At 47.9% G+C, this 16,923-nt stretch overlaps 1 protein-coding gene across 1 annotated transcript in view; it reads left to right on the top strand.

The window, feature by feature from the left end:
• TLCD3B (TLC domain containing 3B) overlaps positions 1–16,923 on the top strand; it is a 59,617-nt gene that overhangs the window by 464 nt on the left and 42,230 nt on the right. The window contains exons 2-3 of the mRNA XM_061561402.1: positions 364–1,136; positions 14,541–14,627. Coding sequence (XP_061417386.1) covers positions 1,018–1,136; positions 14,541–14,627 — 206 coding nt within the window. The 5' untranslated portion in view covers positions 364–1,017. The remainder of the gene's footprint in view (positions 1–363; positions 1,137–14,540; positions 14,628–16,923) is intronic.

Genomic DNA, 16,923 nt, shown 5'->3' on the forward strand with positions numbered 1-16,923 from the left:
TCAATCTGCAGTACTGTACAGTGAGCGCGTGCCGGGTATATTTAGCTCGCAAGCCTGGCAGTGCCCGCGTATCGTGAAAGCGCACTACGGCACGCACTGTATACGTAATGCGCTGTCTGCTGCGAGAGTGCGCATAGCGGGTCTGCTCAGGAGGCGGGTTCCTCGGTGTAGGAGGAGGCTGATGCTGATGCTGCTGTGTGCGCGTCAGTCGGCTTGCGGATGTCACCGCTGTAGACGCTGCACAATAGCGCGTCTCGAAGCGCACACACGCACGCACGCACGCGCGTCATTCATTCAGTCATTCATTATTCGTTCAATCCTCTGCTCCCGTTTCATCCTCGGTTCGTACGCGTGATTATGAAGGGCGACTGCGGTGTGGACAAGAGGATTGGACTTGGCCGCAGCAGCGTGTGAAGGAGACAAGGGAACGTGGCTTGCAAGATTCTATTTATTAATTACATTCTTATTTTGAGATCGGTGTTCGCACACACATAGCCGAGCAACACACACACACACAGACGCGCGCACGTGCATACATACACCCACGGTTACACCCAACCACACACACACACACGAGCAGACCTGAATACATACAAGAACGTACACATACACGGCGCGCGCACACACACCGCAGGGACACGCTAACACACACGCCCGCACACACACCAGCAAACACACGGATAGACACACACACACACGGGCATACACACACCAGCAAACACACGAACACACACACACGGGCATACACACACCAGCAAACACACGAACACATACACACACACACTGGCACACAGACACACACAGGCGTTTACTCGACAGGCATACGCGGGCACACACACACACAGACGGGCACACCATCACACACGTTGCACGACAGTGATTGACGCGCTCAGAGAGACGCATCTCATACGCCGCCGGGAAGAGGGAAGAAAGAGGAGGTTAGGGAGGGAGAGGGCGGTGGGTGCAGAGAGCCGCTGAGAAGAGAGAAACAGAAGAAGGAGACGAGGAGGAGGCATCATGATCGGCGTGTTCCTGCTGGGATGTGCCTTCTTCCCGGGCCTTTTCGTGGCGCTGCGAGGCTGGCTCCAGCAGCAGCTGGGATGCGGACGGGGCGAGGCGGTGATTCTGAGCGCCAGGTGAGGCTGCCGCACACAACATCAGCGCAGACGCTTGGCATTGTCCGCCGGCGAAGTAGAAACACGCTGAAAACGGACCTCCGTTCCGTAGCTCCGCGTATCCGTGAAATTTACGTTTTTAGTTGCGTCGGAATATTGGCAGTATTCGTATAATCAAGCGTACTCGGTACCGGTATCCACCTTCGATGTGTCACCAGCAGGGTCGTGGTTAATGTTTGCCGGGTTCCCAGATGGTATTGGCAAGGGCACTCCATCTTCACTATGGGGGCCCTGTCCTACGCAAGCAACAAAAAATGCAGTTAACTGATGTAGTGATCACCCGAGTGGCGTGTGTGTGTGTGTCACATGAGCGACATGTATGTGTGTGTCACACGAGTGATATATGTGTGTGTGTCACACGAGCGAGGTGTGTGTGTGTGCAAGGCTTAATTTAACCCGTGTGTGTCTTTGGGGAGCGGTGGCGCAGTGGTTCGCGCACTGCTCGACGAACCCGGCCACACGAGTTCGATTCCTGTTCACGGCCAATATCTGCGACAATTATCTGAACCGTTCCTGGACCTCCCCGAGGTCAACTCAGACTCAAATGAATACCTTGTGCGATGTGTAAGCATCAGCACCGTGGAGACAAAGGCGGCCGGGCGTGGTGTTGGCCACCCACCTCCTCGCGTGCCGTGCCGTGCGTGCCGGCCTTCGTAGGCGCTCGCTAGCAGCAACTTGCCCCAAACAACCTCTTCTTCAAGGCTGCATGGCGGATCTTTGTCTTTGTCATCTCGGTCAAATCGAGGCGGAGGAAACGTTGGACGCTTCGCGTGGCATCGCGCTGCACCGCGCGGCCCTGGCACGAGCCACGCGGCTGGGTCGGCGCGCTGACGGGTGGCACGGTGCAGCGGTTAGCGCTACGCTGCGCTACGAACCCGGCGACCCACGTTCGATTCCTGTTCACGGCCAATACCAGTGACAATTATCTGAACCGGTCCTGGACCTCCCCGAGGTCAACTCAGACTCAAATGAATACCTTGTGCGATGTGTAAACATCGCCACTGGCGAGACAAAGGCGGCCGGGCGTGGTGTTGGCCACCCACCCCCTCGTGTATCGTGCCGGCCTTCATAGGTGATAATAGTAATAGCACTTGCCCCAACAGCCTGTTAAGGCTATACGGTGGATCTTTGCGTGTGTGTGTGTGGATACCAACTCCCTGTGTGCCTTTGTGAATAATCATTTGCACAAGCGCGTGTGTGTGCGTGCGTGTGTGTCGACTCAGCCTCAAATGAGTACCCGGTGCGGTGTGTAAACATCGCCACTGGGGAGACAAAGGCGGTCGGGCGTGGCGCTGGCCACCCAACCCCCTCGTGTACCGTTCCGGCCTTCATAGGTGCTCGCTAACAGCACTTGCCCCTACAGTTTGTTAAGGCTATACGGGGGGTCTTTGTCTGTGTGTGTGTGTGTGCCTTTGTGAATAATCATGTGCACAAGCGCGCGCGCGTGCGTGTGATAACGCGTGTGTGTGTGTGATAACACGTGTGTGTGCGTGTGTGTGTCTGCCCATGTGTGTATTTATGTGTATACCCGCGCGTGCGTGTCTGCGAATGTACACACGCGCGCGTGCGTGCGTGTGTGTGTGTGTGAGAGGGATAACACGCGTGTGCGTATCGGATGACATCACGTGCATGTGTCATGTTTCATTCGCGCGGGATACGTCTGATTCACGCATCGCGCGCGTGCGCTCTTGAAAGTTAAGGGATGCGACTCGACAGTCACGGAGTTACGCGCCGCGTGCTGCGCTGGCTCGCACGATGTGGAACGGCGTCGACACGGAGATGAAAGTCGCTTCTCTCTCTCTCGTTCACCTCCCCCGCACCCCACAGCGACGCCTCGACATTGCGTATGAAGTGTTGCGACTTGGCATGCCCAGTGTACCGGCTGTAATTCCGTTGCCGCCGAGCTAACGATGTGTACACACACACACTGCAGGCTTGCGGTGTGTTTGTGTGTGTGTTTATGAATGTTGTGTTGTGTGTTGTGGTGTAGCGGTTAGCGCTACGAACCTGATCGACCCGGGTTCGATTGCCGCTCACGGCCAACACCAACAGTGACGATTATCTGAATCGGTCCTGGGCCTCCCCTAGGTCTACTCAGCCTCAAATGAGTACCTGGTGCGGTGTGTAAACATCGCCACTGGGGAGACAAAGGCGGCCGGGTGTGGTGTTTTGCCACCCATCCCCTAGTGTGCCGTGCCGGCCTTCACGAGGTGCTCGCTAACGGCACTTGCCCCAACAGTCTGGCACAGGCTAGACGGGGGATCTTTGTCTTTGTGTGGTGGCGCAGTGGCTGTCGCGCTGCGCTGCAAGCACGGCGAGCCGAGTTCGAACCCCCCGCTCACGACCAATAACAGCGGCGAATTTTTGAACCGGTCCTGGGCCTCCCCTAGGTCGACTCGGCCTCAAATGAGTACACCTGGTGCGGTTCGTTAGACATCGCCACTGGGGAGACGAAGGCGACCAAGCGTGGCGCTGGCCACCCACACGGCCTTGATAGGCGCTCGCTAACGGCACTTGGCCCAACAGCCTGTTAAAGGCTATACGGGAGACCTTAATCTTTGTAGCACGTGCATGCACCAAATCAACTCAAACAACTCGGTGGAGCAGGACAAGGGCTGCATTTTTCACTCGATATTATTCCAGAACGCCGCTTGCCTGGGCTTGGCAGAAGGCGTCATCGACCTAAGGCACTACCACTCGAGTGCAAATTTGCGCCGTCTGGAGACGGACTGTTGCTCCCAACGCTGCCTGCCAAGCGAGTTCATGCAGCCACGCATTTCAACCCGTGCTGCTCACTTGCGAGCTACGATTTGCTCCTCGCCATCGCGAACGCGCGCGTCGGTCCATTGCGTCGTTGCGTAACCACTCGCTTCAGGTGTGGACAAAGCGGTCGCTCTCCCTCATCGCTCGTGCGTGGGACACCACCCCCACCGGCTCGTAATCAAGCCGCGCTGATGCCGAGACTGGACGATGGTCTTGGTCGAGTGACCATAGCCAGCCCGCGGTCGCTTCTCCACCGGCTCCTCCACCGCGTCTCTGGTTTTTGTAAGGGAGCTCATGGACCCCCCCCTTCCCGAAATAACCACGCGGGGAGGAGCACAGATTACCGCTGCGGGGTAAGCGGCTCAGCGCGAGAGCGCACGTGCCGTGGAGCGAACCCGAGCCCGCAGCTGGCATCAACATCATTATCATGAAAATCATGAACATCATTATCATGAAAATCATCAACAGCATTATCATGAAAATCATCAACATTATTATCATGAAAATCATCAACATCATTATGAAAATTATCAACAGCATTATAAACATCATCAGCAGCATCATCATCACCATAAAAAACATAATCAACATCATCAACATCGTCATCATAATCATGAACATTATCAACATCATCATGAACATCATAATCAACATCATTAACATCGTCATCATTATCATCATCATCATTATAAACACCATCAACATCATCATCATGAACATCATCAACATTATCAACATCATCATCATAATCAACATCATCAACATTATCAACATTATCATTATCAACATCGTTATCATAATCATCAACATTATCAACATCATCATGAACATCATTATCAACATCATTAACATCGTCATCATTATCATCATCATCATTATAATCAACATCATCATCATCAACATCATAATCAACAGCATCAACATTATCAACATCATCATCATGAACATCATAATCAACATCATCAACATTATCATTATCAACATCGTCATCATGATCATCAACATTATCAACATCATCATGAACATCACAATCAACATCATTAACATCGTCATCATAATCATCAACATCATCATCATTATAAACACCATCAACATCATCATCATGAACATCATAATCAACATCATCAACATTATCAACATCATCATTATCAACATCGTCATCATAATCATCAACATTATCAACATCATCATGAACATCATAATCATCAACATTATCAACATCATAATTATCAACATCGTCATCATAATCATCAACATTATCAACATCATCATGAACATCATCATCATAATCATCAACATTATCAACATTATCAACATTATCATTATCAACATCGTCATCATAATCATCAACATTATCAACATCATCATGAACATCATCATCATCCTCGTCGTCGTGATGGGATCTTCATCGCGTCGTGGTGGACTCTGGTCCGAGCCGAGCTTGTCGACAATCGCTGTGTTTTGAGTTATTAGAACACAGTTGCCCAGCACATGCTTCAGAGGCCCAAGACGTCAAGCGGACAGCTATATAAACAGCACGATCAATGTTGTACATTGACAAGAGTTTATGCGCTTCTGGGATTCGGCGAGGTGACTGTGAGAGCTCGGGTGGGAGTAGGGAGTTCTTAGTGGAGCGAGGGAGGAAGAGATGTTAACTACCTCGCCTGGCACACAGGAGGGCGTGGGTTCGATCCCGACCCTGACGCCTGCTGCTGTATATTTGGAGTGTGCGTCTTTCTCTCTCTTCCCGTAGATATTTTAACTACCTCGCCTGGTATACAGGAGGGCGTGGGTTCGATATCGACCCTGACGCCTGCTGTATATTGATTGACTTGCTTAACTTCCTTATGTCTTACTCTTGGTATAATTTTTTGTAATTGTGCATGCAACTAGCTGACCCATCTATATTGCACATTTGTGCGAAAGAGCGTTATAGTTAATCAGATTCCTCCATATTCTTGGTTCTATTTTAATAATTAACACAATAGACAGGAAGGACAAGTCCAAAGGGCTCGCATAATGCACATGCATAATGTTCTACGTGACTCTACCGAAAGAACCAAGATTATGAATCACTGCAGTCGCAAAAGCTTTAAATAAAAATTCAGATTCCTCCAGTCTAAATAAAGACTGATTATGCACTCTCAGAAAACCCGCGTGGATGATGGGAAGTGAAAAATAAAAGAATGTATTCATGTGGAGAGACAGATATGGGAAGGCGGTGTATTGTCTGATTATGTATCGTCTCACTTTTCACGGAGGATGACATATTAGTTATATCTGAATAATTACAGCCCCAATTGGTTGACACACATAACGCACGAGTGCACAAGCAACTCACAATTATGCTGATGATCGCCTGCATCTTTAAAGTGTCTGCTCCGTACAAACTAAATCGTGCACGTGTCCATGTACCGAGTTCACGTGGAACACGCACTAGCAGGAGGTTTCTAAGTTTGCCGCAATGTAAAACGATCGTCGGTTCTGGAATCGAAACGTGACCTCGAATTACGCAAATGTATGGAACTGCGAGAGACAGAGAGAGTGTTTACACTATGAGACCTCCTTTACCGGTGGCAAAATATAGTAATAGGTTTTTACCCTTTCAACTGGTACAAAAACTGACACCTTTATACAAGGCATCATGTTTGCAATAACCACAACACAAGCAGTCAAAATGCAAACAAAAAGAAAAAACTCTGATGATGATAATGATATGCAATGTCCTTGAAGTTGATTGGTCCACACCCGAGACAGCTTTTCTTAGAGCCTAGTCTCCATTGCTGTTGGGCCAGATGACGCCAAAAGGCGTATCATCAGAGTTGTTTCTTTTTGTTTGACTGCTTGTGTTGTGGTTATTGCAAACATGATGCCTTGTATAAAGGTGTCAGTTTTTATACCAGTTGAAAGGGTAAAAACCTATTACTACAGGGAGAGTGGTTGAATCATCGCATAGCCTTAATGAACCCAGGTGAGATCCAGCCCAGGTGAGAACCCACTGAGACCCCGAGTCTCCGCTACAAGGTCCACCTGGGTCAACAACAAAACGAACTTCACATCGCACGGGGGGAGCAGCTGAGCATCCCAGATCTAACAATGAAAACAAGTATAACCCGTAAAAGCAAAGTTTTTCACTATAAATCCTTTATATGCGTGGCGGCTAGAGTCCTCTCGTCCTCTGGCTTGAGATGGCTGCCACCTATGGGTCAGATGATTGCATTGCACCATTAAGCAATTGGTAGTTAAATATAATATTTTTGTCCTAAAAAGTGTAAAATTTTGGAATTTTTTTCCAGGAACATTAATTGTCACGCACAACGAGTCTGTGTGGAAAATGTCAGCTCGATTGGATTACGGGAAGTGGGTTAAAAAACGACCGAAAGATTTGCACGGTCCTAAGCAAGCAAGCGAACTTATTATAAAGGATTTAAAAACACACGCCCGAGATAGTGGAACTACCCACGAGCGAAGCCCCCTCCATCTATTTAATCTGCACAGCGAGAGCGAGCGAAGGTCATGTAAAAACCACACGTGATGCCCGTCCAGAGATGAGTGCTGAGCGCGTGCGTTGTCGAGTTTGTGGCTCACCAAGGCACTCGTGCCGACCAGACAGCGCGGCGTGGCGGGCACCGGTCATCGCACGGCGGTCATCGCAGCGGACACGCTCGCAGACCACGTTCTCGCAGGGCCAGTGTGTGTGTGGCCAACCTGCCAATTGCGGTGGAGGCTCGTGGAGGGCAATCCGCGTTGTGTGCAATGGCGGAGCCAGGAGTTTCAGGTAGTGGAGGGGGGGCAACCCCTCCAGCAATGAAAAATGATAGAAGAGTTGATAATTGTTTTTTTACCCTTCTATCTGGCAACAAAACTGACACCTTTTTTTACAAGGAGTCATGTTTGCATAGACCACAATACCTGCAGTCATAATGCAAACAAAAAACATAACTCTGTATGCACTGTCCTTGAAGTTGATTGGTCCACACCCGAGACAGCTTTCCTTAGAGCCTAGTCTCACATGGGTTGGACCAGATGATGTCAGATAGAAGGGTAAAAAAACAATTATCATATTTTTTACTGGCAAATGAGGTTCCAATGGTGATAGAGGAGTTGTTAGTGAGTAAGGACTTGTCCCTTGCTTTTTATTCGACGCGTGTGCGGCGATGGCGCAGCCATCGATCGAGGGTCGAATTCGAACCGCGTTGTGTGAACGGCATCGCGCTCGCTGAAGGTGTTGATGCCTTCAGGGAAGTCGTGTACTGTATACGCAACTGCGCACAATTTTGAGTCACTTATAACCGCTTTGCCGTTACTTACTGCCAATTATGGACTCAGACTATTGTCCTATCATCTCATAGAGTCCCTGGCACGTAATAATATGCTACACAGTGGCAGTGAGGGTTGCAAAATGCCGATTTATTACTAACAAACCCCAATGATCATTGGGGGGGGCACGTGCCACCCCCCCCCCACTGCCCCCCGCCAGTGGTTGTGTGGAAGCTGACGGCTGTGGGGCGCGTGGGAGCGATTGTGAAGGTTGGAGGGTGGTCACGTGGCACTGGGTAGCTGTTGAGTGTGCAGGCGGTGCAACTGCACCGTGGCCCGCGAGCCGGAGGGACCCAGGCACTGGACTATACAGAGGGGGCAAATTGGACAAGGGACGACAACATTTCATTCATTGTACCATGACACTGTTGGGGTGGTCCAATATGAAGCAACTAAAAGGAGTAGCTAATGAGGGCACATGAAGGAGGAGGCATAGAAGATGGATTTCTACCCTCGTGACAGTGGGGGCAGCCGACCTCCCTGCCCCCCATAATGCTGTGCGTTGCCATACGACGTGTGTGTTGCCATACGACGTTTGGACTTGCTAGAAGAGTCACGATCAGTGCGAGCCTTCGAGTGATGTGGGTCGGGGGTGATTTGGGCACTGTGCTGTGAACTTGGCAACCTGAGTTCAATTTCTGGCCGTGAGTAAAAAGTGAACCGGTTCCGGGCCGCCCCCCCTCCCTCCATTCAACACCCCCACACCGAGCAGCATGGTGAAGTATGGGCAACGACCCCCATGACCAATAGAGCGTGGCGGGGGGAGGCTTTTATTAGGAAGTGAATCGACAAAGGGCTGCACGTGAAGAGAGTGAGTGATGTGGATTATATGCCGGCTTAATGATCAGGATCAGAATATTGATCCTGGAGGAATCTGATGAGCTCTCTTTCACATCCAGAAGCAAGATTGAGTTATGCGGATCACAGGCAAATTAAGATAATTACAAAGTTGTTTAAACAATGATAATAACAAATCCCCCCCCCCCCCCCCAAATCTTGCAAATCCCAGCATGAGAATGATTCTGACTGCAAAAAATGTCTGATCGTGAGCCATATTCGCTTCTGGGTGGAAACACTACCCTCATCTCCGGGATTAGCAACAAATGCATGCTCGTGTGGGTTCTATCCCAGGTATTAGAGGCCGCAACATTCACTAAGATGTAAATATTACAATAACCTACTCCTTGAATCTAATAACAACTCATAGTGTCGCCGGAGTGTAGGGGTGATTGATTCCACCTCTAATTTATTCATCAGCCCATGCGTTTGTCCACTCCAGCAATAAGTGCTTTGCAGTCGCTGGATTTGATGGATCGCGCGTGGTGGTGCAAAGCGTGGGTATCCTCGCAGAGACGTGAATGCCTCGTTGAAAGACTTTGACCTTAACTCGGCTGCAGCCACCGAGCGCTTTCTTACCAGTGCAACAGCTCCCATAGCAGCATAATCATAATTTGTGCATGAAGACAATTAAACACTTAACACATTGCGGACATCGTAGTGCAATGCCTTCGACTGTTGGCTTAAGACCGAATATAGTAATAGGTTTTTACCCTTTCAACTGGTACAAAAACTGACACCTTTATACAAGGCATCATGTTTGCAATAACTACAACACAAGCAGTCAAAATGCAAACAAAAAGAAACAACTTTGATAATGATAATGATATGCACTGTCCTTGAAGTTGATTGGCCCACACCCGAGACAGCCTTTCTTAGAGCCTAGTCTCCATTGGTGTTGGACCAGATGACGCCAAAAGGCGTACAACTTAAAGACAGCGCACTATCAGAGTATTGAGAGCTCGGGATAGGCATTTACACTATGGAGACCTCCTTTACAAGTGGCAAGACCGAATGGCCCTGAATGTGTCGGATCTCGGCAGCAAAGCAGAGCCCAGTCTGGTTTAGCACCTGGAATGGGAGACGTTTATAATTATAACGTGTCATAAAATTATTAAGAATGAACAACACCGCACATTGCGGTTGCACGATAGCGGTTTAAGCAACGTATTCAATGCGGAGCAAAGTGCTGTCCTCAGTACGTGTGTGCAGAGTGAATTGTGATCAGTCTGACACGCAGGCTTTCGCGACCAAATATCATCCATAATAGAGATTTTTTGTGTTAGTTCGCGTAAATATATAAATGTGTCGTTAAAACGACACATTTATCGGGCTATTTTAATAATAAACACAATAGACAGGAAGGACAAGTTCAAAGGGCTCGCATAATGCACATGCATCATGTACGTTGCCTCAGTAATCGCCCCCTTCCCCATCATTGTGCAAGAGCGCAGAAGAGTGGTCAAGACATCTACGCCTCTATATAAGGAACGAAACAGATAGACTTCTCCACAAATCTGGCTGTCACCTGATGAAGCTAGTTGTAATTACTGGCGAAACGTCGTACTCAGATTGTAAATGTTGTGGCTTGGCTCTCCAACACACCGGCGTGCTATACTAGTATACTACACTATACACTACTATACACTACACTATACACTACTATACACTACACTATAAACTACACACTAGTGATTCTAGATTTGAAGCTTTCGTGACTGCAAGGATTCATATTCTTAGGTTTTTTCGGTAAAGTCACGTAGGTAAAAAATTCAAATTAATACAGCTATCGTGCTGTGACGGTTCCACCTGAAGACGGAAGCTTGTGTTGCCTCCGAAACGTCGTGATTTTTATTTTATTTTTTATTTTACTTTTATTAATTTAAAATTTTTACCTACGTGACTTTACCGATAAAAACCTAAGAATACACACTAGTGCTGTACTAGTGACGGATTGGCCACGTTCTGTTTACGTGACAACCCTTACTAGTTGGCTGTGTCGGGTGGTGGCGGGTTTTAACGACACATTTATATATTTACGCGATCTCACCCCCAAAATCCTCCTATTATTGATGAATTGTGACCATCGACGAAACAATTGTCGAGGGTGCAGGGGAGAGTGGATGAACAATGAAACGAATGCCGCTTGAGGCTTTCAAATCTTGCTCCTTGGATCTCAACCCCTGCGGTGCAGCCATCCGCTTGTATTGATCCTCATCGGCGTGTGCATCATCAAATCACCGGAAGCACATTAGGGGCCGTCCATAAATGACGTCACGCACCTCGGGGGGGGGGGGGGGTCAGACATTTGTGACGATGTGTGACGAGGGGGGGGGGTTTGAGAAATTTGACATCACATCAAAATGCGCAACTTTAAATAAATATAGAATTGTTATAACAACACTAATTGTTATAACAACACTCCTACAGCATCAGAGTCAGCCCACATTAAATACGCACTATAATGACAATAGTTTAAAGCGATTTAACGCATGTTTTATTTTCAAAATGGAAATATCGTTTTGGGGGGGGGGGGGGGGCAGAGCTTCGTGACGTCATATTTGAGGGGGGGGGGTCTGGCTTTTTGTGACGCTGTGTGACGAGGGGGGAGGGGTCAAAAATCGTCCAAATTCGCTTGACGTCATTACAGCACCACAATATTCGGATGCTAAAGATCATTAGGTTTGGCTTCACACAGGGAGACGCGACATCGACGTAACGATGCTGCTCTACATTCAAAATGTTTTTATTACAATTGATTAATACACTTTTGGTATTTTGCCAGGTATGGTCCAATGAGCTATATGGCTGTTTTTCATAAGCGGCCTGCCCACAAATGATAGCCCAACGAAGTGGCTTATTACGTAGACATTTGTAGCAGCGAAATACTCGAAACGCATGTGTCTAAATGTGGATGGAGGACCCGGAGAAAAATTCACGCGACCACGGGGAGAACATGCAAACCTCAAATATACAGGCGTTAGTGTCGAACCCACGACCTCCTGCATACCAGGCGAGGGAATTGACATCTCGCCACCAAGGCGCCCCCATTGAAACTGGGTTATGTGTTAATTTTTACTCTACACTATGAGACCTCCTTTACCAGTGCCAAAATATAGTAGTAGGTTTTTACCCTTAAAACTGGTACAAAACTGACACCTTTATATAAGGCATCATGTTTGCAATAACCACAACACAAGCAGTCAAAATGCAAACAAAAAGAAACAACTCTGATGATACGCCTTTTGGCGTCATCTGGCCCAACACCAATGGAGACTAGGCTCTAAGAAAAGCTGTCTCGGGTGTGGACCAATCAACTTCAAGGACAGTGCATATCATTATCATCATCAGAGTTGTTTCTTTTTGTTTGCATTTTGACTGCTTGTGTTGTGGTTATTGCAAACATGATGCCTTGTATAAAGGTGTCAGTTTTTGTACCAGTTGAAAGGGTAAAAACCTACTACTATATTTTACTCTATAATCAGGGTTTGTTTGATCCTCATCATCATCAGCTATGATCAATCCACTGCTGGATGAATGCCCCACCAAGTCGTCGCCATTCCATCAGTCGTGCGGTGACTACCTCTTCTCTCCATCTCCGCAGTGCGCATCTTCGTGGCTATTCGATCATTGTCTATTCATAGGAAACTGCTCATATGTCAATTCTGAACCGCTCCTTTGTCAGCGTACATTAACGCAATATCCCCCGTTCGATAGAACTCCGGTGTTTATAAATTGTCCAAACGTAACCATCTCGAGATGCTGGGCTAATGGGGGGGTTGCAGATTCTTCCCCCCGAGACGAGCATGGTGATTAACATTCCTTAAAATGTCAAAAAGTTCATCTTCTTGGTTCTTTCGGTAAAGTCACGTAGAAGGGAAATAATAAAATAAAATAATAAAAATAAAACATAAAAATAAGTTATTGTATAATTAATTATTTTATTGTGTTTTATTTTTATTATTTTATTATTTCCCTTCTACGTGACTTTACCGAAATAGCCAAAAAGATTAATCCCTGCAGTCACGAAAGAAGCTTTAAATCGAAATGTCAAAAAGTTATCAAAAACATTTCGCACTTTTGTGAAGATCTCCCAAGTGTGTTTTCCCATGGCCCCACGGTGCATCTCTCTTGCCCTCTTTCACTCTTCGCTGAAGAAGGACCATTGCCCAAAACGTCAGAGACATATTTCCGGAAACTGCTGGCGCCAGGTGTCTGGCTGCCTGCAGCCTTTTCTGCGCGTTCTGCCCCATCGCGAGATAAATGGACCAAGGAGCCGCCCGCTCGTCCGTTGCCTTTCTGATGATGTTTCTAAAATGTTTCTCTTACAAGCAACACGACTTCATTTCAGTTGGGTCTGTCACCGTCCGTGTCCCGGAAAATTAATATCCGCAACAGGCACAGCACGCCCAGTATACCAAACTATATATTTTTTTTATTTTACCAGGTAAAGCTCTTGTTTTTCATCGACTAGGCCACACGCAATAACTCAACTAAGTGGCTTTGTGCGTGGAAATGCACAGCAGCCAAACACTCTAAACGCGTGTTTCTAAATGTGGAGGGGAAAAAAACCCGAGGACCGATAAAACAAAATCCGCACGTCCACAGGGAAAGAGACACGCAAACTACAAATATCGAACCCACAACCTCCTGTGTACCAGGCGAGGTAGTTAACATCTCGCCCACCGTGACGTCATCCTCACTATGGCCGTGGATTACCAGTTAAGTGACAGTGGTGCCACCCACTCCAATCTGCCAGGGACCTGGACATTCAGTGAACATCTTCTTGGTTCTTTCGGTAAAGTCACGTAGAATGGAAATAATACAGGTGTAGAACAGGTCTGTCGAGAAGACAGACCTGTTCTACACCTGAGGACGGCTGCTTGCGTTGTGGCCGAAACGTCGTGAGAATTATTTTATAATGTTTTATTGTTATTATTTTATTATTTCCATTCTACGTGACTTTATGGAAAGAACCAAGAAGATGAATCCCTGCAGTCACGAAAGCTTTAAATCGAAATTCAGTGAACAGTGCAGCGCTGGGGTATAAGTCCGTAGTAATGACGAACGGGTGAGTTCGCTTATACGCTCGTGGACGCATGGTTGGAACAACATTCTTTTTTTTTATCTGGAGATTTTGTCGATATTTGGATCCGAAAACGTGCACTTTAAGAACGGCTGTGAGAGAGTGCGGGGCCGTTCCGTGGGCGGTTATAATGACGATGACGACTGCGATAGAGAATAACAACAGTGATGGCGATGAGGATGATGATATTGACGATGATATTGACAATGATGGACAATGAGAATAATGATGACGGTGACAATGTTGTAGATGCTGATGACGATTAATGATGATGATGATGGTGGTTACAATGTTGATGATGATGGTTACAATGTTGATGATGATGATGATGCCCTTGTTGTTGTTGTTGTGGTGCCCAGGCTGGTGTCCGTGGTGCAGGCTCTGATGGCCAGTGCGTCCGGATACATCATCGTGTGCATGTGCCAAGAGGACGTCCTCTACGACCGGTGAGAGGTCACTCCCACGCCGTGACCCGTGACCCCTTCCTCTCCTCTTGCCTCCCAACCGCCTGCCGCCTGCTCCGTGACGCTGTCCACTCTTCCCTTCTGGTCCCCTCTCATCTCCTCCACACTTCACACCGCCCATCAATCCCCAGCCCCGCCGTGTCGGTCTCTCCCCCCCCACTGACTCCTGTCCCACACATTCGCTCGCTCACTCATAAACCTCTTGGCCACCCAATGATGCATCGATTACGTGAAACTAATAATTTCTATCATAATTTACAGCCTTTTCGATTTAAAGCTTTCGTGACTGCAGGGATTCATCTTCTTGGTTCTTTCGGTAAAGTCATTATGTTTTATTTTTATTATTTTATTACTTCCCTTCTACGTGACTTTACCGAAAGAACCAAGAAGATTACAGCCTTTTGTCAGTTCTCTGCTACACGAAGGAAACTGCACGCCATGTCGACGATAAAGGGTTATTTGACCATACTTCACCGCGCTGGTCAGTGCGGATTGGTGACGAGCGGGTGAGACACCAGACCGGTTCTGGTTAATCACTCGCCACTGACGTTCGCTGTGACCGGGAATAGAACTCAGGTCGCCGGGTTATGAGCGCAGTGCGCGATCCACTGTACCACCGCTTGACACCCACGCTTCAATTGAGTTGATGAAATTAATTTCTTTACCGTCTGCATGCACGCAGCGAACAACGCACGTGGTGCAAATTGGTTTTCTTGCACTCTATGTAAATGAGATGCACATTGTGTGCCAGTGTCAAAGTGGGGAAGACAGTACTGTACAAGCGAGGCTGAACGACGACGACGACACAAATCAACCCTTTGAATTGAATCGCGGGCCCAGATTTGGGGACCCAAAATTCATTGAATCTCGGGTGAGTGTGAGTTGTTGCGTCCCTAGGCTCGGGACACTTTCATTCTGTCTGGCGAAATCTTTCTCGGTCCCCGCTCGCCCGCCTGCCCGCTCCACTCAGTCTGGATTTTCCGTCTGCCTTGCCACAAGTGCAATGTGCTGGCGATGTGAGATTCGCGTGTGGTTCGTTTCGACGAATCTCGGACGCGCTCTCTCTCTCTCTTTCTCTCTGTGCCATGGCTCCGTTGGAGGTCTCTCATTCTCCTACGCTGCTAACCCCCCTCCCCCCCCGAGCTCCCGTCCCCCCAGCCATCCGTGCTGTCGACTACCTGCCCCCCTCATATTCTTTGGGTCTTTTGGTAAAGTCACGTAGATAGGTTCAAAGAAAATAACAACAAAAATAACAACAACAATTTTACGACGTTTCGATCGCGACACACAAGCAATCGTCATCAGGAGAGACGATCGCTTGTGTCGCGATCGAAACGTCGTAGTTTTTTTAAGTTATTCTTTGTTATTTTCTTTGAACTTTACCGAAAGACCCAAATAATATGAATTCCTGCAGTCACGAAAGCTTTAAGCCAAGATTTATCTGTCCCTCGTCAAGACCTATTTTTCCTCTGCCTATGACTGCCTGCCTCTTTTCCCATTATTAAATAAATACTCCCGTTCTCTCCGAGTGTGACGAGCATGGCCGGTTACGTACGGTGTGAAGGAAGTTCAGCACACACACGTACATACAATGCCATATAAACGCAATATAATTTTGATGGGTTTAACGCGTAGGCTTCCGCGGCTTCTCCACAAATCTGGCTGTCTCCTGATGAAGCTAGTTGTAATTACTGGCGAAACGTCGTACTCAGATTGTAAATGTTGTGGCTTGGCTCTCCAACACACCGGTGTGCTGTACTAGTATACTACACTATACACTACACTATGCACTACTATTCACTACACTATAAACTACACACTAGTGCTGTACTAGTGACGAATTGGCCACGTTCTGTTAACGTGACAACCCTTACTAGTTGGCTGTGTCGGGTGGCGGCGGGTTTAACGACACAATTATATATTTACACCATCTAACCCAAAAAGAAAAACCTGTATCATGGACAATTTTGCTTTATGGAGCGTCAATCGACTGCTGGATGAAGGCCTCCCTTGCGTTGCTGTGTCGGCCGTGGGGGGTTTGTCGACGGCACTTTGACCACGCTGGTGAGTGAGGCTTGGTTCGAGGTCGGCTCCCGGGGCTGATGGGAATCGCTTAGCCGGCTCAATGGCTCAACGGAGATATCTGCCCTTTGTTGGCGATGATGGAGGCGTGGGCTCATTCTTACAGCAGCAGCAGCAAAAACAACAGCAACAACAAATCGGACAATTTGCCAACGACGCCTCGATAGCGTGTGGTGCACAGACCTGTGGCGGCTGT

The sequence above is a fragment of the Lethenteron reissneri genome, chromosome 27, assembly GCF_015708825.2.
Source record: "Lethenteron reissneri isolate LAM-NWPU_2019-01 chromosome 27, ASM1570882v1, whole genome shotgun sequence".
NCBI lineage: Eukaryota > Metazoa > Chordata > Hyperoartia > Petromyzontiformes > Petromyzontidae > Lethenteron > Lethenteron reissneri.